This window comes from Electrophorus electricus, chromosome 6 (assembly GCF_013358815.1).
Source record: "Electrophorus electricus isolate fEleEle1 chromosome 6, fEleEle1.pri, whole genome shotgun sequence".
In the NCBI taxonomy this organism is placed as follows: Eukaryota; Metazoa; Chordata; class Actinopteri; order Gymnotiformes; family Gymnotidae; genus Electrophorus; species Electrophorus electricus.
This window is the reverse complement of record NC_049540.1, coordinates 7909936-7935798: the sequence shown is the minus strand read 5'-3', so window position 1 is coordinate 7935798 and position 25863 is coordinate 7909936. Positions and strand designations below refer to the sequence as shown.

At 48.3% G+C, this 25863-nt stretch overlaps 1 protein-coding gene across 2 annotated transcripts in view; it reads right to left on the bottom strand.

The window, feature by feature from the left end:
• The window catches only part of dcc (DCC netrin 1 receptor), a 212284-nt gene that overhangs the window by 63406 nt on the left and 123015 nt on the right, over nt 1-25863 (bottom strand). For both annotated transcript variants that reach the window (XM_035526723.1, XM_035526724.1), the window contains exon 8: nt 954-1110. In XM_035526723.1, the coding sequence (XP_035382616.1) occupies nt 954-1110 (157 nt within the window). The remainder of the gene's footprint in view (nt 1-953; nt 1111-25863) is intronic.

Genomic DNA, 25863 nt, shown 5'->3' with positions numbered 1-25863 from the left:
AACTGACCCCAGATCAGCCTGAAAACACCAAATTCCTTCCAAATTCCTGCAGACAAATTATAATACGGACTCCTTAACTCATCCTGGACTCTGGAGAACCAGTCTGCCTTAATGAGTCTGCATTAAGGGTTTAAGAGACTTCCTTTATGAGTCCAAGGTTTTTGTAAAGCCTTCAAAATAAATCTTTAAAACACTTTAGGCAATCCATAAAGAGAAAATAATATATTACTTATAGTAATGAAGTGCCCATATAGTTTATACCCCAAACTGTACACTGACATGACGAAAATCTAGTTTACCTTTAACTGCCACCTTTGATTATGATTCAAAGTGATATTTTTAATGAAAGTGTGCAGTGAAACAAAGCAGCCCAACCTGTTTAATTTTGTTCTTTTTTTCAGAGGCATTTCTTTATTCATTCGGTCATTTATTTATTTTTGTATTGAACGTGCCTCTGCGTATTATATTCATCCTGTGAAACCGAGCAGCCGATCCCTCCTGAGTGGCTGTAACTCTGCGCGGCCGGACCTGGCGGGGGGTCGCGCCTCGCACGTGTGCAGCACGGCCGACTCACGGCCCTCCTCGTCCCCCCGCGAGGGAGGAATGTTATATGTGGCGGCTGCGTTCTGCTAATTACGAGCCTCCTGCTTCACCCTCGTTTATTTTTACAACCGGGGAGAGCAGGGCCACTCTGTTCCTCCCTTTCTGCACTGCTGAGGGCGTTAAAGAGTGCCGGGGGGTGGGGGCTTGTTGTTAATACTCGCCTGAGGGCAGCCATTTTCCCTTTAATTGCGCTTCTGCTTTGCAGCATCTGCTGGGGTGTTTTTTTGTTGTTTTGTTTGTTTGTTTGTTTGTTTTTTTATTTTGGAAGGTACCCCCCCCCCCCCCACCACCCGGCCAGCCGGCTCTGGGAGAGACATTGCTCCCGTGGCCTCTTGGAACGTCCCCCATACCTGTTAATTCCTTCCTGAGAGTAGAAGACCCCGTAGGTGAGGATGGTCCCACGCGTCTCCGCCGGGGGGCGCCATCCGAGGCGCACAAAACGGCTGGACACTAGGACAGGGGCCACGTCGCGGGGGGTGGAAGGGAGGACGCCTGAGCTCGGAAGAACTGGTGGGGGAGGAGAGGAGTAAGTCAAAGAAGAGGTGCGGGGTTCAGGGGGTTCGGGGGGTTTGGGGGGTTCAGGGGGTTTGGAGGGCTGGGGGGTTAGAGCTGAGGAACCCTCTGCAAGGTTAGTCATATGGGGGAGGGAAGGGAGGGGGGAGAGAGGAGAGGAGAGGAGAGGAGAGGAGAGGAGAGGAGAGGAGAGGAGAGGAGAGAGGAGAGGAGAGGAGAGGAGAGGAGAGAGGAGAGAGGAGAGGAGAGGAGAGAGGAGAGAGGAGAGGAGAGGAGAGGAGAGGAGAGGAGAGGAGAGAGGAGAGGAGAGGAGAGGAGAGAGGAGAGAGGAGAGAGGAGAGGAGAGGAGAGGAGAGAGGAGAGGAGAGGAGAGGAGAGGAGAGGAGAGAGGAGAGAGGAGAGAGGAGAGAGGAGAGGAGAGGAGAAGAGAGGAGAGGAGAGGAGAGAGGAGAGAGGAGAGGAGAGAGGAGAGGAGAGGAGAAGAGAGGAGAGGGGAGGAGGGGAGAGAGGAGAGGAGAGGAGAGGAGAGAGGAGAGGAGAGGAGAGGAGAGAGGAGAGAGGAGAGGAGAGCAGAGAGGAGAGAGGAGAGGAGAGAGGAGAGGAGAGGAGAAGAGAGGAGAGGGGAGGAGGGGAGAGAGGAGAGGAGAGGAGAGGAGAGAGGAGAGGAGAGGAGAGGAGAGGAGAGAGGAGAGAGGAGAGGAGAGGAGAGGAGAGGAGAGAGGAGAGAGGAGAGGAGAGAGGAGAGAGGAGAGGAGAAGAAGAGAGGAGAGGGGAGGAGAGGAGAGGAGAGGAGAGGGGAGGAGAGGAGAGGAGAGGAGAGAGGAGAGGAGGAAAGCAGCGAAGTGGAGGGAAGGAGGTAGGGGAAAGGGAAAAACGTGGGGGAGGGGTTGAAAGAAAACAGGAGCATGACCGATGGAATGAAAACATAAGAGGAAAAAAGAGAGAGAGAGAGCAGACCAGGAAGAAAAGAAAGAAGAGCGATAAGGAAGATCACCGACTAGAAAGGCTTCGCTCATCATAGATCAGACTGGTAGGCAACATCACGGAGGAAGCGCAGAGGATGCTGGGACGGAAATGGAGGTGAAATCAGGTGTGGAGCAATGATGTGAACCAGTGCCACCAACAAGCATGCCGTCATTAGCAGGAGAGATGCTTGGCGTGCTGTGTGTGTGTGTGTGTGTGTGTTTGTGGTGTGTGTGTGTGTGTGTGTGTGTGTGTGTGTGTGTGTGTGTGTGTGTGTGTGTGAGTGTGTGGGGATGGAATGGGATGAGAAGCTTGTGAGCTTGGAGGAAAGAGGAGCCACTCGTATTCACCACTAATGCTCGGCTCTAGAAAAGACATCTGGACCTCTAACTGTGTGCTCTAGAAAAGACATCTGGACCTCTAGCTGTGTGCTCTAGAAAAAACATCTGGACCTCTAGCTGTGTGCTCTAGAAAAGACATCTGGACCTCTAGCTGTGTGCTCTAGAAAAGACATCTGGACCTCTAGCTGTGTGCTCTAGAAAAGACATCTGGACCTCTAGCTGTGTGCTCTAGAAAGTTCATCTGGCTTTGTTGACAGACCCGAGAATTGTGTAGAAAAGGTTTGTGTTTTTTTTTAAACCAAACTCTAGCACTTTGCTCTAGAAAAGGCCTGTGGCTTTCTACATGGAGTCTAGAGCTGTGGTCTAGAGAAGGAAGCCTCCTAAGTATGATGAATGCTCAGTGGCACAGAAACCTGCTCTTCTGTGACCAAGCAAAAATAAAAACATAAATCAGGACTTTGTATACAGGATTATGTGCAGATATTAGAAAATCAGAATGGAGCCCTGAGTGGCTGACATATGACTAAGATATATAACCAAATATATCTAACTATATGACTAAGTATAACTAACAATATGACTAAATATAATTACTGACATGAAGAAATTCATGTGGTTTTCATGTGGTCATATAGTTTATGGTTTTGTAAGTAAACGCTAGCCTTCAAATAGTACAGTACTGCACAGAAAGGTAATTTGTGCGTGTGTGTGTGTGTGTGTGTGTGTGTGTGTGTGTGTGTGTTTGTGCGTGTGTGCGTGTCCTTTCTAGACCCCCCCCACACCCACTTTTTTCACACCTCCAATGTTGATCGCTCAGGCAGATACTTCCATGTCAGACACTACCTTCACACACCAGCACACACCCCCTCGCTCAGGGAATGAGTGTTACAACCCAGCGAACACATGCGCCTCTCCAGACGCCTGTCACAGTGAAAAAAGCCCTCCCGAAACAAGGTCCAGTCTGGCAGAGCTAAAGAAGCAGTCAAAGGGACACGCGGGGCCTGGGCCACAACGCCCCCTGCCTGGTAAAACTGTGCGGAGGAGAGGGGAAGTGTGAGCAGCTGCACCAAATAATGCACCTGTGGAAAAATGGGCCCCTGGGTCTGGGGATGCGTGGTTATTGTGAGGGCACAAGGTGCTGTAAAACATTTTGTTTGCTGTGAACGTAGACACCCATCACAGTGACTTGAGTCACCGCATTGCAGACTAAAGTCTATTAGGGAGAAAAGTGTGCAAAGTGAGGTATCATTTATTCTGTTTGTGTGACTAAAGGTGTGTGTGTGCATACATGTGTGTGTATTCATACTGAGTGAAGGCCTATAAAAAAATCAAGGTGAACATAAGATACAAATACACACACCCACACACACATGCACGCGCACACACACACACACACACACACACACACACACACACACACACACACACACACACACACACACACACACACACACACACAGACCCACACACACGGCAATGGCACCAAAAGTGACTTTTACATTGTGAAGAGCAGCGTGAAAGGGCAATTCGTCAGACCTGTCATTTACAGAGCTGCCTTCTGCTTTCCAGCAGTCAGAGCATAGAATGTAACACACACACACGCACACACACACAGACACAGACACACACACACACACACACAGACACACACACACACACACACACACACACACACACACACACACACACTCACACACACACTCTCACACACACACACACACTCTCTCTCTCACACACACACTCTCACTCACATACACACGCACACGCACACACACACACACACTCTCACTCACATACACAGACACACACACACACACACACACACACACACAGACACACACACACACACACACACACACACAGACACACACACACACAAGCACACACAGACACACACACAGACACACACACAGACACCCACACACACACACAGACACACACACAGACACACACACACACACACACACACACACACACACACACACACACACACACACAGACTTGCCTGACTTCAAGAGCTCATGATAAGGCCCTTTTGTGCTGTTTTCCAGGCACCTGCCTCTGTCTGCACAGGCTCCTCAGCACCGTGCTGAAAGGACCCAGAAGCTCACACACACAGAGCCCACGCTCGGCCCCCTTCACACACTCACACACACACACACACACACACACACACACACACACACACACACACACACACACACAGAGCCCACGCTCGGCCCCCTTCACACACTCACACACACACACACACACACACACACACACACACACACACACACACACACACACACACACACACAGAGCCCACGCTCGGCCCCCTTCACACACTCACGCAGCCAAAACCCTAAATGGAGCCCAAATTACAGTACAGCATGAAGGGCACACGAGGACGCTAATCAGGCTGTGCGTTGCCGCCACCTGCTACCCGGAGACGAAGAGAGAGCCGTCCCCAGCTGGGTCACGGGAGAGATGGAGAAGCACTGGCTCAGGCACAAAGCTCAGTGCTGACAGCCGACTGCTGCTGTTCCAAAGCGGGCAAACTGAAAGGCCTCTGTGACATTACTTAGATCTGAGAAGAAAATTATTATTTTTTTTACATCAACCCATAAATCTCACAGGAACAACTAGTCCAGGACAGTCCTGACCTCACGGGAACGTCTGTTCCTGGACAGTCTTAACCTCACAGGAATGTCTGTTCCAGGACAGCCCTACTGTTCAGGCTTGTAACTATGGAATCATATGCAGTGGACCTAGACCACTGCCAACAGTTAAACAGTACAGGAGAAAATAAAACACAATAGGATGATCACAAAAGGATGATCCTTCAGTGGGCTAAAAAAAGAAAAACAAAAACAAAAACACTCATAGGTTGAAATGAGGCTCTTATCAGCCACTGGTGTATGAAATAAGGCTCTTATCAGCCACTGGTGTATGCTTCAGGCACTTTCAAGTTCTGCAGAACCAATTGAGAAGTCGGGTTATAGAGGCCATTAGACACACATTATGTCCGGGCGCCCATCACCCCTTATTTTCTCTCTTGTTCTGCCTCTATCATTCCCATAGTTATGCTTTCTCTTTCTCTCACTCCCTCTCTCTCTTTGCTGATACTGAAGTGTGTCTTTGGTGCTCCTCTGGAAGGTACATGTCTCCACCCGCCTCTACGCCGAATCATGGCTGTCTGTCTGTCTCTCTGCAAGATCACGGATATCACGGCTGTTTCTCTGCCGTGAGCGCACACTCACACATGCACACAAGCACATATAAACAGGCACACATGTCCCAAATAACCACATCTGGAGCAAATGGGAGTAAGCCAAAAAAACAAAAAACAAAAAACTTTTCTGGTACTTGTTTTCTGTTCTGAAGGGAGAGAAAGTTTCTGTTACTGCCAGCAAGCTCTAAACGCAGCTGATCAGAAAATCAGAGAGACCAGACTTGCTGTAATAGCTTCATTACAGTTCATCAGTGGGGGCGGGGCTGAAAATGAGAGACAAAATTGCTTACATAATCTAAGAGCAGCCATGTGTTTGAGCACTTTTTTTTAAAGCACTGATGTTCTGAAGTTTACTCCTGTAAAATTGCTTGCAAAATGCATCATTTTTCTTGTTTATCTCATCATTGACTTAAATCACATTAACTAAGACACTTACAGTTCATCTCTGTGAAATGCAACTATGACCCTGGATACATTCACCCTGTCTCAGTAACAGACTCGACTACACAGACAGAGCTCTGACCGGGTGCTCTGCCGAGTTTCAGACATAAGTCTGGGTCTGAAGTCAGATCCCGGTGTCTGGAGCCTTCTGGAGACTTGCAAGCCTTCTGAGGCTCAGCTCTGCTCTCCAGCGGGAACGCTGCGGAGGGGGAATGCAAAGCCCAACAGCACTGTAGGCCAAACTCTGGTCTATACAGTCTTGTTCTCATCTACCCCCCTGCTGTGATGATCTGTGGTCTCACAGGTCTCACACCCCAGCACAAATGGTTGTTATTCAGAACTGTAAATCAATGCTGTATCAGGTGTGAGTTCCTGTGGCTGTTGTCCTACAGTGGGGTGATACCAGTATGGTTAGTTTTGATTGGTTAGTGGTGGCAAACCCTGTTATTCATCAAGATACAGTAAGACTGACCTGGGGGGAGGGAGAGGGTTTCTGGAGGAGAGCTGGATTGGAGCTGAGAGTGAACTTTATTAAAGTTTGGGGCAGAGCTGGTGGACTGAGAAGTTAGGTTAGATTTGGAGAAATCTCTAACTGGGGCTTCCCTCCCTCTGTCTGTCTGTCTGTCTGTCTGCCTGTCTGTCTCTCTCTCTCTCTCTCTCTCTCTCTCTCTCTGTCTGCATCCATCGACAGGTAACATTCAGGTAGTGTGTTCTATGCTGCATTTGTTATTTACAGTATGTTTGGATGGTTTCTATTGCCACATTCCCCTGCACTTGTTTCTGTGGTTGGTTGTAGGTGAAGTGGGTGGAGGGGGGGAAGTCAAATTTACATGATTTTAGACCAGTTTAATGCAGGATTTTCAGACTGTTGAATATAGTCAGTTTAAACATCAGTTTAATGGAGACTTTTTCAGTCTACAGAAACTGTGGACCCTTTGCGATGTGATTAAACACCAGTTTAATGTAGACTTTTCAGTCTTTAGGAATTGGGGACCTATTCAGCCAACGGTTTTTGGTGTCTGTTGGCAATCTGACACATTTGTAGCCTGAGCCAGAATCTGGATTTGTCAGTCACATGTGTGTGACATCTGTGACATTATAGATTCGCCATTTTGGAGGTATGCCTACAATGAGTGGGACAATAAATGCAACACGAGTTTTCAAGGAACCCATTAAATCATGACAGAAGCAAACAGATAATACCATTCAGAGACAAACTTGGTAAGTAGCTGTCAACACTGTAAAAATAAAAACTAAACCTTACCTGTGTGCATGGCCTTTGATTTTCCTAAGCTAACTTACTTCATATCAAAGTGTTATGATGATAAGGATAGAATAACATTTATGAAAATGTCATTGTACATTGTACTTTATTACAGAAGGAGAAATGGCAAGCAAGGTAAAGCGCTTCATGTAACTGTACAAACTACACTCAGATATGGTTGTGTTAGGGATTGTGGCCAATCAGAGTGAGTTTAATTCAGGACCAGATTCATTCATTTTTATCCTTGGGTGACTTTTTGTACTAGTGTGGCTAACATTATTCAAAACCAGCAGCACATGGATATAACGTTAACGCAAACTACTTTAACAGACAGAAAAACAGAACTTTTAGTAATAGCCCTATTACTTAAACAACAAAAACTTGAACTCTTTATGAAAATTGATGAAGTCATTATGAAAATGCCGAGAGCTAACAAACACGAACAGAAGTGATGTTCTTGTGTCTCTCTGCTGGAAATCAGGCCAGTCGAGCCTCATCAGCTGTCTCCTCTACCTGTTCTCCATAACCTTTCTCTTCAGGTTGGAAATCTAAGAAAACCTTGTCCCGTGGTTAATGTTTTTGCCTTTTCCATCGTGGGGCTTATTTTTGCAGCTTTTCACACAACACGAGCATTCCATTTCAGGAATTTAAGGAAGTGACCACAGAGAAAACACAGAGAATTGACTACACGTCAGACATCTTTAACCACGGATTATTTCCTAAATTATTAATCCAGAAATGCATTTAGTTTTTCGTGAGGTTGACGTCATCTGTCTAAGACCAATACCCAGAGAGTAGCAGGAATGCCGACATTCATAAAGCTAAGAAAGAATATCAGCTTGTACCCACAATGCGTCATGGACATCCTAGTGTAGGAGAAGAGGTCTTCAAGGAGGCCTGGGTAACCAGTGTGATAAAAGCCCTGAGCTGAATGCATCCCGAGGGATTAGACCTAGAAGTTAGCAATGAATTCATCTTAAATTGGTTCCTTTCAGAGGGGTGTCGACTTAACAGTGGGACTAAACTTCAGCACCTTCTCACGAATAGGCTTGAGTTTCATAAACTTTTATTGGCTACTGGCTACTTACTGCACTGTAAGTTTAAAAACCCAAGAGGGCCATGAAGCGTAACTGGTGAATATGAGCAAACCAGAGAGCATCCGCTCTGAGGAAGCAGAATGCATCTGCAAACAGCCCAATTTGCATTTGAAAGACAAACCTGGGCAGGGCAGTGTGAGCCATTCACTGAGATAGCCAGACTACATAGTAAGAGCAACACTTCAGCTTTAGAGGAATGCTGTAATAATGTCAGATTTCCCATGCCTACTTATTAACAACGCTTACATCCTCAAAACACAGACAGCCGAACAGATGATTCAAGCGCTCCAGTCTCAGACCAGCTTAGTGGAGCAGTTAACATTAGCAAAAAAAGAGATGCTGACTTTAAGAAATGTGCTCTCTCTCTCTCTCTGTCTCTCTCTCTCTCTCTCTCTCTGTCTCTCTCTCTCTCTCTCTCTCTCTGTCTCTCTCTCTCTCTCTCTCTCTATCCATCTACAGGTAACATTTAGTTAGTATTTACTATGCTACATTTCTATTATTTACAGTATAATGTGTATTACCACATTACAATATCTAACCTATTGTAACATAACCAGTTGGCTTGTAACATGCTAATAAAACCTGTGTTACCTTGGATTCATATGAATTTTGCCCTTTTAATTTTTCCTTTTTAACACCTATGGCAATGATGATTTGGATAAATTGATTAAAGGTTTACAAGCTTTAAATCTTTGCCTGTACCTACTTCATTGGTTGCTTGGTGGAAAGCAGAGCAGGGGTAAGCAAATACCCCAGTAACCACCCCCCTGCGTGATAGCTCCGCGGTGACCCATGGCCTGGCTCTCGATTTTAGATCCATGCCTCTCCTCCCTGTACTGTTCCAGAACGCAGCTGGCCAGAGCAGCGTTGCCGCAGTGCCGGATGACAGGAATGCAGCATCCTAGCAACCGTGGCATACATCTGTTCACTTTGCATGTTGCTTTAATTCCAGGAGAAAACCCGCTGTGCTTTAACGTGCCCTTTTTAGTATTGTTCTTGTTGAGATCAGCGCAGCGGCGTTGGCTCAGATCGCACAGCTGGAATGACTCCAGAACAAATGAATCTGGTGGCTGCTCAGGTTCTGAGGTACCGTCTGCCACCCGCTACCTTTGCCTGGAACACAGGGCAGAATTTCTCGCCATGCTTCTGAAAAAAATTATGGGTTGTCTATAATGAGGGATGTAAGTGCCTTTTTTGTTTATTTATAAATAGGCTGGAAACGGTTTTCATAATCGCAGATCATCACGCCGCTGAATCAGAAGCCACTGCGTATCCACACAGATCTGAAGCACAGTCTTAAAGATGAGCATGTGCACAGATGCAGCTGAAAACACTGGCAGCTACAGTGGCAGCAACCTGTTACCACTGATCAACCACTGATCAACCACTGATCAACCATTGATCAACCACTGATCAACCACTGATCAACCATTGATCAACCACTGATCAACCATTGATCAACCACTGATCAACCACTGATCAACCACTGATCAACCACTGATCAACCATTGATCAACCACTGATCAACCATTGATCAACCACTGATCAACCACTGATCAACCACTGATCAACCATTGATCAACCACTGATCAACCACTGATCAACCACTGATCAACCATTGATCAACCACTGATCAACCACTGATCAACCACTGATCAACCACTGATCAACCATTGATCAACCACTGATCAACCACTGATCAACCACTGATCAACCATTGATCAACCACTGATCAACCCCTGATCAACCACTGATCAACCACTGATCAACCACTGATCAACCATTGATCAACCACTGATCAACCCCTGATCAACCACTGATCAACCACTGATCAACCATTGATCAACCACTGATCAACCACTGATCAACCATTGATCAACCACTGATCAACCATTGATCAACCACTGATCAACCACTGATCAACCACTGATCAACCATTGATCAACCACTGATCAACCCCTGATCAACCACTGATCAACCCCTGATCAACCACTGATCAACCACTGATCAACCACTGATCAACCACTGATCAACCATTGCTCAACCAGTGATCAAACACTGATCAACCACTGATCAACCATTGATCAACCACTGATCAACCACTGATCAACCACTGATCAACCATTGATCAACCACTGATCAACCACTGATCAACCATTGATCAACCACTGATCAACCACTGATCAACCACTGATCAACCACTGATCAAACACTGATCAACCACTGATCAACCATTGCTCAACCAGTGATCAAACACTGATCAAACACTGATCAACCACTGATCAACCATTGATCAACCACTGATCAAACACTGATCAACCACTGATCAACCACTGATCAACCACTGATCAACCACTGATCAAACACTGATCAACCACTGATCAACCACTGATCAACCACTCACTGCACTGTTAACTGCCCCCCTGTTATCTGCCTCTGCAGAGTCAGAGACATTTTCCATGGGTGTATTTTTAGACACAAGCATTTGTTCTCTGATGCAAGATAAAAAAACAAAAAAACAAAACTACTGTAGTGCAGCTAACAATAGACCAAAAGCTTGGCAAAGTCCGTCAGATTATTCTACCTGCAACTCCTGTCCAAGCCTCCTGAGGAAATAGCTTCCCTGGCCCATTTTTCCCACTCTGTTCCTTTTCTAATTTTCTCTCCTCCCACCACATGACATTAGTCTTCAGGCTTGGCAGATGACAAAAAAGAAAACGGGCGTTGGCGTTCTATCACGGAGTGGATCGATTTCTGGAACATCCCTGCCAAAACGCATTGGGAATGGCTGCGTGGCCCCCGTGATAGATACGTGAGCACCCCGTGAGGGCGAGGCAGGCAAAACAGACATCTACAGGCAAACGTTTCCCTTCTAATGGCGTTATCACGTGGCATTGTAGGGGGGCGTGGGCTCACGTGGGCGAACTTGATCATGTCCATCCATTCGTCGTCCCCACACAAATGATTTTTAACGGGAGGGCAAGGCAGGGACAGGAGGCGAGTGAGGTTGGGGGAGGTCATTATAGCGGCAGCAGATCCATCTAGGAGGACACCTCCCTGGAATGGAGTCTATTGGCGCGCTGTTGTGGATGGCATCGTGGTCGCCCCCGCCCCCAGATAACAGAATACCATCAGAAAGAAGGATGCAGGCCTCGGGGAGCGTTATAAGAGGCCGGTGATTCACACGGTGACAGCACATGAGAGAGAGAGACAGAGAGAGAGTGAGAGATGCTGGGAGGTCACAGGGCTTTTGTCCATCTTTTTGTTCTCTTCTTCTGCACATCAGACCAACATTTATGTTTTCTTGCTCATTTTTCTCTCCCTTCCATCATAGGAGTGTCTTTATCTGCAGTTTGTCTGTGATGTGAGAGCTGGCGGGATGGGACTGTGTGCTGGTAGGATGGGACTGTACTGGTGGGATGGGGCTGTGCTGGAGGGATTGGGCTGTGTGATGGAGGGATGGGACTGTGCTGGAGGGATGGGGCTGTGTGATGGAGGGATGGGGCTGTGCTGGAGGGATGGGGCTGTGTGCTGGAGGGATTGGGCTGTGCTGGAGGGATTGGGCTGTGTGCTGGAGGGATGGGGCTGTGCTAGAGGGATTGGGCTGTGTGATGGAGGGATGGGGCTGTGCTGGAGGGATGGGGCTGTGTGATGGAGGGATGGGACTGTGCTGGAGGGATTGGGCTGTGTGATGGAGGGATGGGGCTGTGCTGGAGGGATTGGGCTGTGTGCTGGAGGGATGGGGCTGTGCTGGAGGGATGGGGCTGTGCTGGAGGGATGGGGCTGTGTGATGGAGGGATGGGACTGTGCTGGAGGGATTGGGCTGTGTGATGGAGGGATGGGGCTGTGCTGGAGGGATTGGGCTGTGTGATGGAGGGATGGGGCTGTGCTGGAGGGATTGGGCTGTGTGCTGGAGGGATGGGGCTGTGCTAGAGGGATTGGGCTGTGCTGGAGGGATGGGGCTGTGCTGGAGGGATGGGGCTGTGCTGGAGGGATGGGGCTGTGTGATGGAGGGATGGGGCTGTGCTGGAGGGATGGGACTGTGTGATGGAGGGATGGGGCTGTGCTGGAGGGATGGGGCTGTGTGCTGGAGGGATGGGGCTGTGTGCTGGAGGGATGGGGCTGTGCTGGAGGGATGGGGCTGTGTGATGGAGGGATGGGGCTGTGCTGGAGGGATGGGGCTGTGCTGGAGGGATGGGGCTGTGCTGGAGGGATGGGGCTGTGCTGGAGGGATGGGACTGTGTGCTGCCTAGGAGACATGGATTGGAATAGACAGTCTCAGACTCAAAGAGTTTTTTTTTTTTTTTCTGATAGTTACGGGTGCACTTAAAACAGAGCGTGAACGAGGGAGCTCCCAATGATGTGAGCATAGATGATTACTATGATCAGTACCCAAGTCATTCCTAATGGAAATTCTTCATTGCCAGTCAGCAATACAGACAGCACCATCAGAGTGTAAAAGGGTGCTGTGCTGTATTAATGTACTCCCCCTGGTTTATCACACCATCTCCGAAATGAGACATTCACTCAGGCTCGGCGAGGGAGAACAGGGGACATCCCTCCTCCTCTGCTCCAGATCTAATTCCCTTATGGCCCTGCGTTTTCCGGACTGCTAGCCCTCGCTGTCCGTCATCCTCCCCACCTTTCCTCCGCCCTCCCTCCGGTATCACGTCACCTGGAGTTCATCTGCTGGCGGGCAGGAGAGGAAGTGCGCGGGGAGATCTTTTCTAATTTACACAATAACAATCATTTGCCAGACGAAGCGTGACGGTAATCCGATGAGCCTTGCCGAGATGGCGTCTAGGTGCAGAACGTTGGGTGGAGTGATTGAAAGCTTTAGTGAGGCATGTCAGTGCTGAGCGTCCCTTTATGACTGCTATCTCAGGACAGAGCAAGGGAAGCCAGCCTTTATCCTGCCATTCCATACAGAGGGTCAGTGCAGTGACCTGCATATGGGAGATAAAGTGGGCTTTGTGGGGATAGCATTCCATTTATGGCACGAGGCATTTCAAAAACTGTAAAGTGAGGCCACTAGTGGGCTGTGGGCGTACTGCAGGTAGGCTAATGATTCCCCCAAAAGATTTACAAGTAGTAATATATATATATATATATATATATATATATATATATATATATATATATATATATATATATATATATATATATATATATATATATATATATATATATATATATGCATGCACTATTCAGTACTAAACTGGGCATGGACTGTAAATAATATATTTCAACAGGTATTTAGACCAATAGAACTTATACGAGTAGGAATAACATACACCAGGAGCCTTTGATAGGAGAGAATCGCTGCTAGGCTAAATGACATATGATCAAACCCACGCTAAATATGACGGCAAGGACAGTCAGCTTAAACAGATCTTCCAGCAGGCACGCGCCTCGTGCTGCATTGGAAGACAACATACGCCACATCTTTGCTTAGTAGTGTAAATGCAGTCGCGAACGTGTGCGCGAGCTTGATGAGGTCGTGAGCAGACTGCACGTGGCTGACATTTGAGAGCTGCAACTTCTGAACCGCTGAAGTAGACCATCTGCTGGAAAAGGCAGGGAAACGCCGGGGTACTGAAATACTCAGTACCGCCACTCATCCATCGTGGAGCGGCAACATTAAAAGGCCGTATCACTGTTAAGAGAGTCATTTCTATGCAGGGATTATACTGTTCGAATTAAATTATTTAGCACCAGCAGGAGGATACAATTCCTACACAAATTGTTTAAATCACAGTGCAGTGCGATGATATGATGATAGAGTACAGAGCCACTATTCTGGAAATGTAGGACTGCTCTTCTGAAACAGAGCACAAGTATTAACAGTGAATCTGTCACAATGGAAGGCGACATCAAGCCTTAATCCAGAGAGGTCAGCATTTTTCAGTCGGTGGATTTGTTGACAGTCCTGGAGTGGCAGGGTTAATCTAGAATGATCCGTATGCAGGAAACTAGGAAACTGACACGCAAAAGGAGCTGAAAACCAGAGGGAGATACCGCAGCACAGAGAGAGAGAGAGAGAGAGAGAGAGAGAGAGAGAGAGAGAGAGAGAGAGAGAGAGGGAGAGAGAGAGAGAGAGAGAGAGAGAGAGGGAGAGAGAGAGAGAGAGGGAGAGAGAGAGGGAGAGAGAGAGAGAGAGAGAGAGAGAAAGAGAGAGAGCGATGGAGGGAGAGGAGAAAAAGAGATGGGGAAGGGCAGAAAGTGGGAGTGCATGTGAGAGGACGAGGAGGAACGGGAGACATGGAGAGTGGGAGGGAGAACGAGAAAGAGGGTTGAGATGGAGAGAGGGAGGGAGGGAGAACATGAGAAGGAATGAGAGTGGTGTGGCGTTACATACTCTATTACGCTTCTCGTGGAGCTGCCCGCTCCCAGTCAGCCCCACCTGCTGGGGCATAGAGGGGGACTCACTCACAAACAGGCAAACCATCCAGGCGCATGTTGCCAGGGCAACAGACAGAGATCCTGCCTCCAGCTCGAGTCAAAGTGGCGGCTGACGTCGGAGAGAGCCCTGAGAGGAGACGCAGGATCACAGGGAGCTGGCTGCTGGGATCTGGGAACCACAGTCCGAGTGTGCGAGTGTGTGTGAGTGTGTGTGTGTGTGTGGGGGGGGGTACAGGCTGCTGAGGTCACACACCCACACGCCAAATCTGTCACTTTTAATACCTGGAGATATTTCTCTCGCATCCTCCAACACACCACTCATCCCATGGATGGCAGTCAAGGAGAAAATAGGAAAGAACACTCAGAATGCCAATACAACCCCCACCGCCACCACCTGACACCCTCTGCCTTATTTACGTTACCTCCCAAACTGGTTCTGCTCTGTGACTAGTGGATGAAGGGCTGTACCAACTTCCCCACTGTGAGGAGGGCACCTCTGCACGACAAAAAAAATTAGCAAAGCTGTCAATAAGATATTAGTCTTAACAAATTCCGCCTGCTGAAGGTTAAGTATGATTTTAGCCACATGATAGGTGAGCTCCCTTTGACAGAATATTTATCATTGCTGACATGTTTTCTTGCATGTCACTGCTTTGCAAGATTACACACGGTACTGACCGACAAGACATGATTGATGGAACAGGTTTCTTCTAGGTTTTGTGAAAGGTTTTCAGGCTGTTCTTAATTGGGAATTATAGTTTTACAGAGCTATTGACACAGAAGGCTGAGCTTTAAACAGTGGTCTAGAAAACTACTCTACTATCTGATCAGACTTATTACCTCTCTCTCTCCCCCTCCATCTGCCCTATGTCAGACATTTCATTAGTGGGAGTGGGGTTGAGTAGCAAACGTCAGAAGAGCTGCTGTCCACAGTGAGTCATTCTCACAGTCACGCACACACACACTACATGCAATAAACACAGTTGGACAGGCAGCTAGATTCAGACACACGTTAAATATATATAGACAGAGAGAGAGAGAGAGAGAGAGAGAGAGAGAGAGAGAGAGAGAGAGAGAGACAGAGACAGAGACAGAGAGAGAGAGGGACACGCAGTTATACACAGAAACTTAGACGCATAATGACATAATTATAAATTCTTAGGACACACACGCAATTATGCGCAAACACACACACACTCTCACGCGCTTGCATCCTGACAGTGGCCGTCTATATCACGCCAGGCCCCTAGCTCCCTCGGCCAGCGCGCGGACACCTCTACTGAATAATTCAGCGGCTGCACTCCCGCATCCTTGGCTCGCACGCGCGTGCATTTCGATGAAAAGCGGAGAGAGGCACCCGCGTGCCACCACGTCCCACGGATGAACCATTGGCCAGCACACTTCTCTTCGCGACGTGTTCGCCGCCTCTACCTCACATCGCGGATCAATCGGCGGCTGATTTGGGTGACATTTCACTCGTAAGCGCCCTTGCTAATTAGCGTCGCAGCGGCGTTAGCCTTGGGACGATTCAGCCGCATCAGAACAAATGACAACGGAACGCGCGCTGCAGCGGTCAGGTCAGCCGGGTCGGGCTGGCAGGGTGCGCGTGGCGCTAACGTGCGTGACCGCTTAGTCTTGCAGCGGGGCGCGAGGCACGTAGGTGGGGTGCCAGCGTGTCGAGGCCGCGCGACGGCGCGAGCAGCGGCGGGCAGGCAAGTGCGCGGCGCCGAGAGTGCGCGCTAAAGGAGACCTCGGTGGGTGTCTCTCAGGACTATTATCCAAACTGAACGCACAAGGGCACTCGTCAGAATAACAGCACGGCTACATCTCTGATAATTGCTAACTCATCTGGGCTGATAGAGAGAGAGAGAGAGAGAGAGAGAGAGAGAGAGAGAGAGAGAGAGAGAGAGAGAGAGAGAGAGATAGAAGACACACACACACACACACACACACACACACACACACACAGAGACAGAGACAGAGAGTATCTTGAACTACATTTAAAGCACAGAATCTCATCATAAACAGATATTACACCACAGAGTCCTGCGTTCTGTGGCACATTACCCCTTTCATGCGGCAGCTGATGTTCAAAAAAATGTCAAAATTTGCAATTTAATCAAATAGCGAAATAGCAGCACTGCCTTTCACACAGATCTCACAGCTATTTTAGGGCCCTGAGGTAAAAAAAACAAACAAACAAACCCCAAAAAACCACCTCCATCCCCAGGGACGTCTTCCTACAGCACCCCGTATAGGATTACTGTTCCTCCCCACTGTATTCACAGTGACAGGACACACATCAGCTGCTGTAGCCTGCCAGTTCTTACACTTGTCTCCGTTCACTGCTAACCCCAGGTAGGGAAACGTGACTGGAGAGGAACAGCACTCCATAACACCTCGCCTGTCTTCACAAGCTCCCTTTACCTTCCAGAGCTGAACTGGGAGCAGTGGTAGCTCAGTGGTTAAAGTTCTTGACTAGTAATCAGAATGTTGCCACAACCAGGAACAAGGCCCTTAACCCTCAGTTGCTCAAGTTGTGCTCAGTCATAACTGTAAGTCGCTTTGGATAAAAGCGTCAGCTAAATGCTGTAAATGTGAACGCAAAAATGTAACTGCCCACTGAGTCCTCCAGCTCTGGGAACACGACCGAGAAGCAAACTAAGAGGAACAGAAGAATAAAAGACAGAGAAAGAAGAAAGAGATTAAGGCCTATAGGAATTTAAAATCCATTACTGATGTGAAAACATCAAAGTTCAGTGGGACACAGAACCACTCTACATCTAGAACTAGGCCTTTCGCCCTCCACCCCCTAGCTCAGCCTCGGCCTGGCTGGGACGTGCTGAACTCCTCACCACATGGCCCCTCCCAGCTCCTGTCAGACAGGACTGCATTGTCAGTCCCCTCCACCCCAGGGACCCAGCATTTGACCTAGATCAGAACATCCAGACAGGCTAAAGAAATTGCCCCCGTCTCTGTTTCCCCCGGCTGCCGTCAGACCTGGGCGTGTCATGTTTTTTTTGAGGCTGGCACGGGGCTCTGGTTTGGTCCGAAAGGCCAGCGTCTATCTGCGGGTGCTGACAGGTGGCGGATACTCCTAAATGTCAGGCCGTCTGCAGCAGGGTGGTGATAAGGGCGGAGGAAGCAGACCTGACGTCTGATCTGCAGATCTCCTTTTGGAGGGGCCACCGTTGACCCTGATGGAGCTATCGCATGCTGGTGGAAAAGACCCAGCGTGCTGGGGATAAGAAAGAGAGCCTCCTGGGCTCGAGCAGTTAAAGAAGCACACAGACGGGAGCTTGCCCCGGCACGGGACGCTCTGGAGGATTCCTTTGTGTTGCTTCGTCCTTTTGGTGGTTTGTGAATGCGCGGCTTGCCGGAATTCCAGCTATTCCGCAGATCTGTATCAACTGACGCCGTCTTAATGTGGACTGAGCGAATAACAGCACAAGCAATACAAAGGTCCAGGCGTCCTACAGGGATCCGAGACAGGCAAACTTCACACAGGGGACCTCGAGTCAGGGTGCCTCGAGTCAAGGAACCTCGAGTGAGGTGACCTCATTCATGCTGCAGACACTTCTCCCTGTTCACATGCTGATGCTTTAAGCGTGCGAGCTGCTGTGAGCCGAGTTGTGAGCTGTTAGGGGTTGTGAGCTTGTTGCAAGCTATTGGGAGCTGGGGGGGAGATGTTGCGAGCCAATGCCGCGTTCTCAGCCCTTCCTGCCTCAGTCGCTTTTGGCGCCTCAGCTCTGGAGTGATGAGGACTCGCTAGCAGCGAGTAATTAACCCAGTGAGCGGATTAGGAAAACAGGGAGGCCCAGGTTTCGTCCGCCGGCCAGGCTGAGATATGATTATCATTTCATATTTAACAGTAAACGCGAGGAAACCTCGCCATTTCGCTAAACGCGCCGTTTGTCAAAGTGTCCGCTCGGTGGGAATTTAGAGGGTGGAAAAAAAAAGGCAATTAATCAACTCTAAATTATGTGCAGTGTGCGTATTTTGGGTCGTATGCAGCTCTGCGCGGACTGTTAACTTGCGGCGCAAGCCTGGGGAGTCGCGTTCGCGTCGGACTCGCGTGTAACGCGGCCAGCGTGCCTACTGCGAAAGGCGCCGTTCGTGCACGTCGCACTAAAATCTGGGACATTTCGGCAGCCATTCGAGTGCGAGTAACTGGAGTGGCTCCATTCAGTCCAAAACAATGTTAACATTTTGAAACGCAGGGTTTGGAGCAGTGGCGCACTCGTTATAAAAGCACCGAACGAATAGACTGACAATAAATGTGCAAATCAGACCTTTACACACAAAAGGCCATTTGGCAGCAAACCAGAGTAGATATCTTAAATCCCACTCTTAAATTCAACTAAATGAATTCTGTGGGAAGGGTCAGATGCTGAGGATAAAACGGGAGTGCGCAGGTATCTCTTCCATATCCCCTGTTTTTGTCTCCCTCTTTCATTTTCTGTCTCTTTTGCTCTCTCTGTTCGTCTTTGCTCTCTCACTCGATCTCTCGTTCCCCCCTCTCTCTCTTTCTTTTTGTCTCCTTTTCATAAACCTGTCAAAGGAAGTCATTACTCAATAATTTATACGCAATTACTGAGGGGATGTAAGTACTTATTTGTAACTCAACAAGGCTGAGAGAAAGACAGAAGGAGAGAGAGAGAAAGACAGAGAGAGCGAGAGAGTGCAAGAGGCAGAGGAAGAGGCAGGCAGAGAGAGAGAGAGGTTGAGAAAGGGAGCAATAGATAGGGAGAAAGGGAGCAGAAGGAAGAGAGAGAGAGAGAGAGAGAGAGAGAGAGAGAGAGAGAGCGCGAGGCTTAGGATTCAGTCATGGCAGACGATTTTGTTCTGTCACTCACAAGAGAGCTATTTGCATTCCTAAAGAAATTCCAGCCATTTCCCCGAGGAGACGGTCTGCTCCACTCTTATCTGCTGTGATCTGACGGTTCACGAAATTCTCAGAGAGAGACTTGGAGGTGGGTTAGGGTGTGGGTTGGGCTGTGGGATGGGGGTGGAGGTGGGGTGGGGTGTGGGTTGGGCTGTGGGATGGGGTGGAGGTGGGTTAGGGTGTGGGTTGGGCTGTGGGATGGGGGTGGAGGTGGGTTAGCGTGTGGGTTGGGCTGTGGGATGGGGGTGGAGGTGTGGGAGCACTTTTGTTTCAGAAGAAAAGGATAAGGCACTTTATTACGAAAATATTGTGGGGGAGATTTGAGAAACGCGCGAGGGGAGGAGGCAAGAGAGCGAGAGAGAGAGAGAGAGAGAGAGAGAGAGAGAGCGGGAACAAAAGAACAAGCATTACATAGATCTAATTAAAGCAGCCTTGAATGGTGCTGGGGTGGGAGGATGAGCAGTCCTGTGAGAGCTCGCTGGTGGGCCCTTATACAGGAAAATGGGAATATTAAGCCCAGAACACCCAGTAGCTAGGATAGTGCTAACATACATGCTAGATAAACCAATAGATTAAAGACGATTAGCATACATTCCAATCTCTTAGTGTGGCTAATGCGGTTCCTTTAGCTCAGCGGGGTCATTGTGACTTTGGAAGAAGAAAAACATCAAACAAATAAACAAACAGACAAACAAAATGAATATCGCCCTCTATGGAGAGAGCCAACAGACGAGGAAGAGAGCAGAAGGCCACAGCACTGGGGGTCCGGCACGCCTCGCGCGGAGAGCGCTCACTGTAACCAGGGCTTCCTTTTCCAGGGGACTGGCTGTCTCTCTCGGCACTGCACGGGCCCTCTGGCAGCTGGAGACGGGCCTCGGCACCCGCATATCGCTGAGCGTTAATTACACTAATTAATTAGAGAGCTGGAGAGATGGCTGCCTCAGCTGTGATTAGCACGGCGGCCTGTCGGTGCTGACTCGTGGGGAGGCTAAGTGCAGGCGAGGGACGATGCCCAGTGCCCAGAGAGCAGCCGCACTCCCTGGGAACGTCTGCTGTTCCCGAGATGAAGGATCCACCTGTTCCAGAGGTTTGGGATAATGCCCAGGGCGGGGGGTTGGGGGGGGGGGATTCTAGAGTCCAGTGTACAATCCCCACAGCTATCTCTCTCTCCACACGCACACACACACACCCACCCACCCACACACACAAACAAACACCACACCCCAACCAAACACACACACAAAAAACAAGCACCTGCACACACAACAAGCACATGCACGTACGGGATAAGATAGATGGCCTGCCTGGTTCCTGATGAATGAATTCCTCTGATTGGTGAATTTCTGCACTTTTTCCTATGGGCAGCTGAGCATAAATCACAGGGGCTTACCAAGGCTGTGAAGCACCAGAGATGTACTTTAACACATGCACACATGCATGCACACACATGTGCACACACACACACACACACACACACACACACACACACACACACACACACACACACACATACACACACACACACAGACTACTGTAGCTGTAGGTCTGAGCACAATAGGAGATAAGCAAAACTGAACATACCTCTGCATACACACACACACACACACACACACACACAGACACACACAGATTGCTGCAGCTGTAGATCTGAGAACAATAGAAGATTAGAAAAACTGGACATACCTCAGCACACACACACACAGACACACACACACACACACACACACACACACACACACTGGACATACCTCAGCACACACACACACAGACACACACACACACACTGAGCAATGTAAATGTACCACCATGTACCCCATATAATCAGTAACATTAGGAATCCAGCTGACAGAGTGGTAAATACTATTCTCCAATCAAGCTGTCCATCACAGGTGTGTTTTTTAAGCCAGTAATAATGACTAAATCCCAGCCGGCTAACCTCAATGCTGGGATTACCACGTAAAGCAGAAGTGAGTGGTGGGGCTGATTATAGACAGAGGGGAAAGGTAGAAAGAAAAGAGAGATAAAGAGAAAGAGTGTAAGAGAAAGAATGTAAGGGAAGATGGTGGACACATCTGGTTGGGTGGCATTTACTCTGTAAGTTTTCTTTTTTTCTCTACATCTCTCACCATTTTGTCTTAGTCTGTCTGTCTCTCCCTCTCTCTCCCTCCCTCTCTCCCTCCCTCTCTCTCCCTCCCTCTCTCTCCCTCCCTCGCTCGCTCTCCCTCTCTCTCCCTAAGTAGTGATGTGTTTTATAGTCCTAGCAGCTCTCAGGCTCTCTGCAATGGTGTGGAAGGGAAAAGCTGGAGTGGATCCCGCATGCGGATGCGGTGCTGCCGTTCTTCCGGCCTCTGCGCCTCACTCCCTGTCTCTCCTCCGGCTCCTCACGCAGACGGCCCGCGTCTGGCCGCACACACGCTGCCGTAAATAACGGTCTGCGTGCAGCAAGGTGCCTGGCTGGAGGAACAGGAGCAGGTCTCCATTACCGCAGGGACAGGGGGCACAAACAGCTTGCATATCGCTCCCGGATGACTGTGGGTCCATAATGGCATTAGATACATTCTACTCACATCCAGAACAACCAGCAACAGATGTGGAGTGGTGAGACAGGGAGAGGCAGACGGAGACGGGGAGAGCCAGACGGAGACAGGGAGAGCCAGACGGAGACAGGGAGAGGGAGAAAGAGCGTCACCTTTAGTGTCAAGCCAATTTCTGCCCTTTTAAAAGCAGCAAGTATCAAATCATGTCAAATGTAATATAAGAAAAGCTATGGCATTATGGTGGAATTTTTCAGATGGTGTGTGACGTGATACATTTGACCGAGTAATGTAAATGTGTGCATGTTTTGGGGGGTAGCTGGTATAACTGGCAGATCATCAGTGTTACAGACTGGGCATGACTGCCTCTGATTCCAATCTACAGCTGTCTAGATTTCAATGTATCATAGCTTCCATTATAGTTTCATTATAGTCTCATGGTCATTTTTAGGCAACCAACCCTTGTAGCCTTGCTGTTACTTTTGTAACTATGTGCTGTGTTGCAAAGGCAGAAAATATATTTCTGATTTTTGCTGATTGGGGCTGACTCTTTATGTTAAACATCTACTTCGTTTTTGCCATTGTAAGATCATTGTTTGTCCTTCACCCATAGCTATGTAGTAATGACTACGTAATATACATAATACCGAATGCATAATATCATAAGCTAAACATGCTCTTGCTGTTATACTCTAGACCTTGGCTCAGGGCACAAGCGTCACTGCCTCTTAACTACTTAATTGACGAAACGTCTTAAATTCCTTATTTAAACTGGTGAATGTTATAAGCAATATTAAACAACCTTTAGCAAACTGTGCACTGAGGAATAATTACAGTTCACTGCAATTTGTTGCCCTGAATATTGCACACTAAAAGTATAATGGGATCTTATTCACTGATGTGTTTTCACTTAAAAAAAACATGGGCAGTACAAAACGTTTTGAGTTCTGTTTTTCTTCGGACCAGTTCCTTGACACGGTTCTACCAGTTCTTCCCATGCCTTTCTCATTTGTTGCCATGTGTCTACACAGGCATTAAATATATAAATGTATTTGTTACTTTTTACATTTTGCACTTGCACAGAACAGGATAGTTTATTATTATATTACACTATATGCAATAATGTGTCGTGTGACTAGTTCATATTAAACACACACTGTACCATCAAGTTCCCACTACAGTCTCTGGACAGCCTCATCCCTGTGTGGAACAGGCTGGTACAGGTACATTCAACACCCTTAAACTTCCACAGCTGACCCAAAGCTGGCCAATTTTCCTGCATTTATTCAGTGACGATCCCTGAACCAAAGAGGTGGTGTCCAAACAGGCCTGATCTTTGTCTCCTAAACCCAGATCAGCAGCTCTCTGGGAGCAGTGCAGTGATGGCAGCTTCTTCTCGGTTAGCTCTTGTTCTCTCTGCCATTTTTTAATTTTTTTTTGGGGGGTGGGGGGGTGGTTCTGCTACATCTCTCCTCCTCACGTCACGTCCGTTCTCCTGGCGGTGTGGTGAGTGGGCCTCTTAATTACAAGGCACACGTGATCTGGTGATGCTTGTGTTTGTCCAGCAGCGAGTGCAGAGATGCCTGTGATCATTTTCCCTCTCATCTCCTCTCCTCTGTGCTGCATGGCCTTCTCTGTGGGCTGTTGTACATTAGCATGGGGTAGATTGAGTTAACTCTTGAGTGTGTGAGAGGCTATTGAAGGAGGGCTTTGTGTGTCCATCAGGTTTACAATTCCACTTAAAAGAGCCTCTGATCCTTAACTCCATTGTGCTTTTGTTACACAGCAAAGGGAGCAAGGGTTTTATACTGAATGTGTGTGTGTGTGTGTGTGTGTGGTACTCATTTCACTCCTCCTTCCATACAAATGGCAGAGTCTACATATTTGGCATCAGAGTTGCCCCTTCATAAGCCCCCCTACCAGGCCCTACCAGGCCACTGATTGGCTGGAGGCATCTGTTGCCACCGCCCCCAAATCTGTACCATGGCCACGCTGTGCCGACTCTATGCCCTGTTGCCCAGCGATGGCTGCAGGCTTTGACCTTGCTGGCATTCAGCTTTCCCTTGCTGCCTCTCTCTGTACCATCTGTGCAGACCAACACAGAGCCCCCTGTGTGTGTGTGTGTGTTGGGGGGGGGGCATTGTCTGAGCACTGATTAAAAAGTGTGGGGGAAAAATCTTGCCATAATCCATCCTTTCCCTTTTATGGAAAACCCATGTCATAATCCATCCTTTCCCTGAGACAGATGAAGACTGTCACAGCAGGGTCCCAGCACTCCTCCAATTGGCTTTCATTTTTTCCTAAAATGTATTTAATGAAAAAATCCTGGCCAGGGCGTGTAGGCAGCTTGCTAAGGAGTGGCTCAGACTGACACGCAGTTATGTCTCGTATTAGTTCATTTTTCAGTGGGAAACGCTGGAGGCCTGGAGACAGTTTGGCAAGGGGAAGGCTCGGTGCTGACAGTCTGGGCTGAAGTCCATGAACACACACAATAACACACACAATAACACACACACACAATAACACACACACACACACACACACAATAACACACACACACACAATAACACACACAATAGCACACACACACACACACACACACACACACACACACACACACACACATGCATACAAACCCGCACACAAACACACACACACACACACACACACAATAACACACACACACACACGCATACAAACAAACACACACACACACACACACACACATACAAACACACACACACATGCATACAAACCCGCACAAACACACACACACACACACACACAATAACACACACGCATACAAACAAACACACACACACACACACACATACAAACAAACACGCACACACACACACGCATACAAACAAACGCACGCACACACGCGCGCGCACACACAAACACGCACACACGCGCGCGCGCACACACATATGTCTGGATATCCAACCTAAGAATGCTTTATCTCTTTAGACAGTAATAAGCTTCATCAGACTTATGTTATCTAATGTTAACCTCTATTCCAACACCCATGTAAAACACAACCAGATGTGGGCAGAAATATCAATACTTGCTTATAGAATTAAGTTCAGCATAATAATGAGTGTTCCAAACTCTGCGAGATAACTGGCTGACCAAAAATCAATGATGTCACACTTCTTCAGTAACGTAAAGTCTTATTAAAATGCAGAGTGGCCACATTCTCTATATCCTTAAAGCGTTTTGTAACTGCGGTCCTAAGCTGAACTAGCATTTGTGCTGAAGACTTCACAGTCACTGTGCAGCTGGCTGGATCTCTCTTTGGGTTTGGACACATCCTGAGCCACACATGGTGCTGGGACTGGTCCAGAGTGTTTCAGGGCAGGCTGATCACATGACAGGAGGGTGTGGCTTCCTAAACTAGCCACTGGTCCACCTCTGCAAGGCCTTGGGATACAGTCCAACCCCCTTACGAGTGCTAATGGACACATACGCTGCAGGATGTCTCCACCAGCACACACAAGCTGCAGGACCTCCCCACCAGTAGACAGAAGCTGCAGGATGTCTCCACCAGCACACACAAGCTGCAGGACCTCCCCACCGGTAGACAGAAGCTGCAGGATGTCTCCA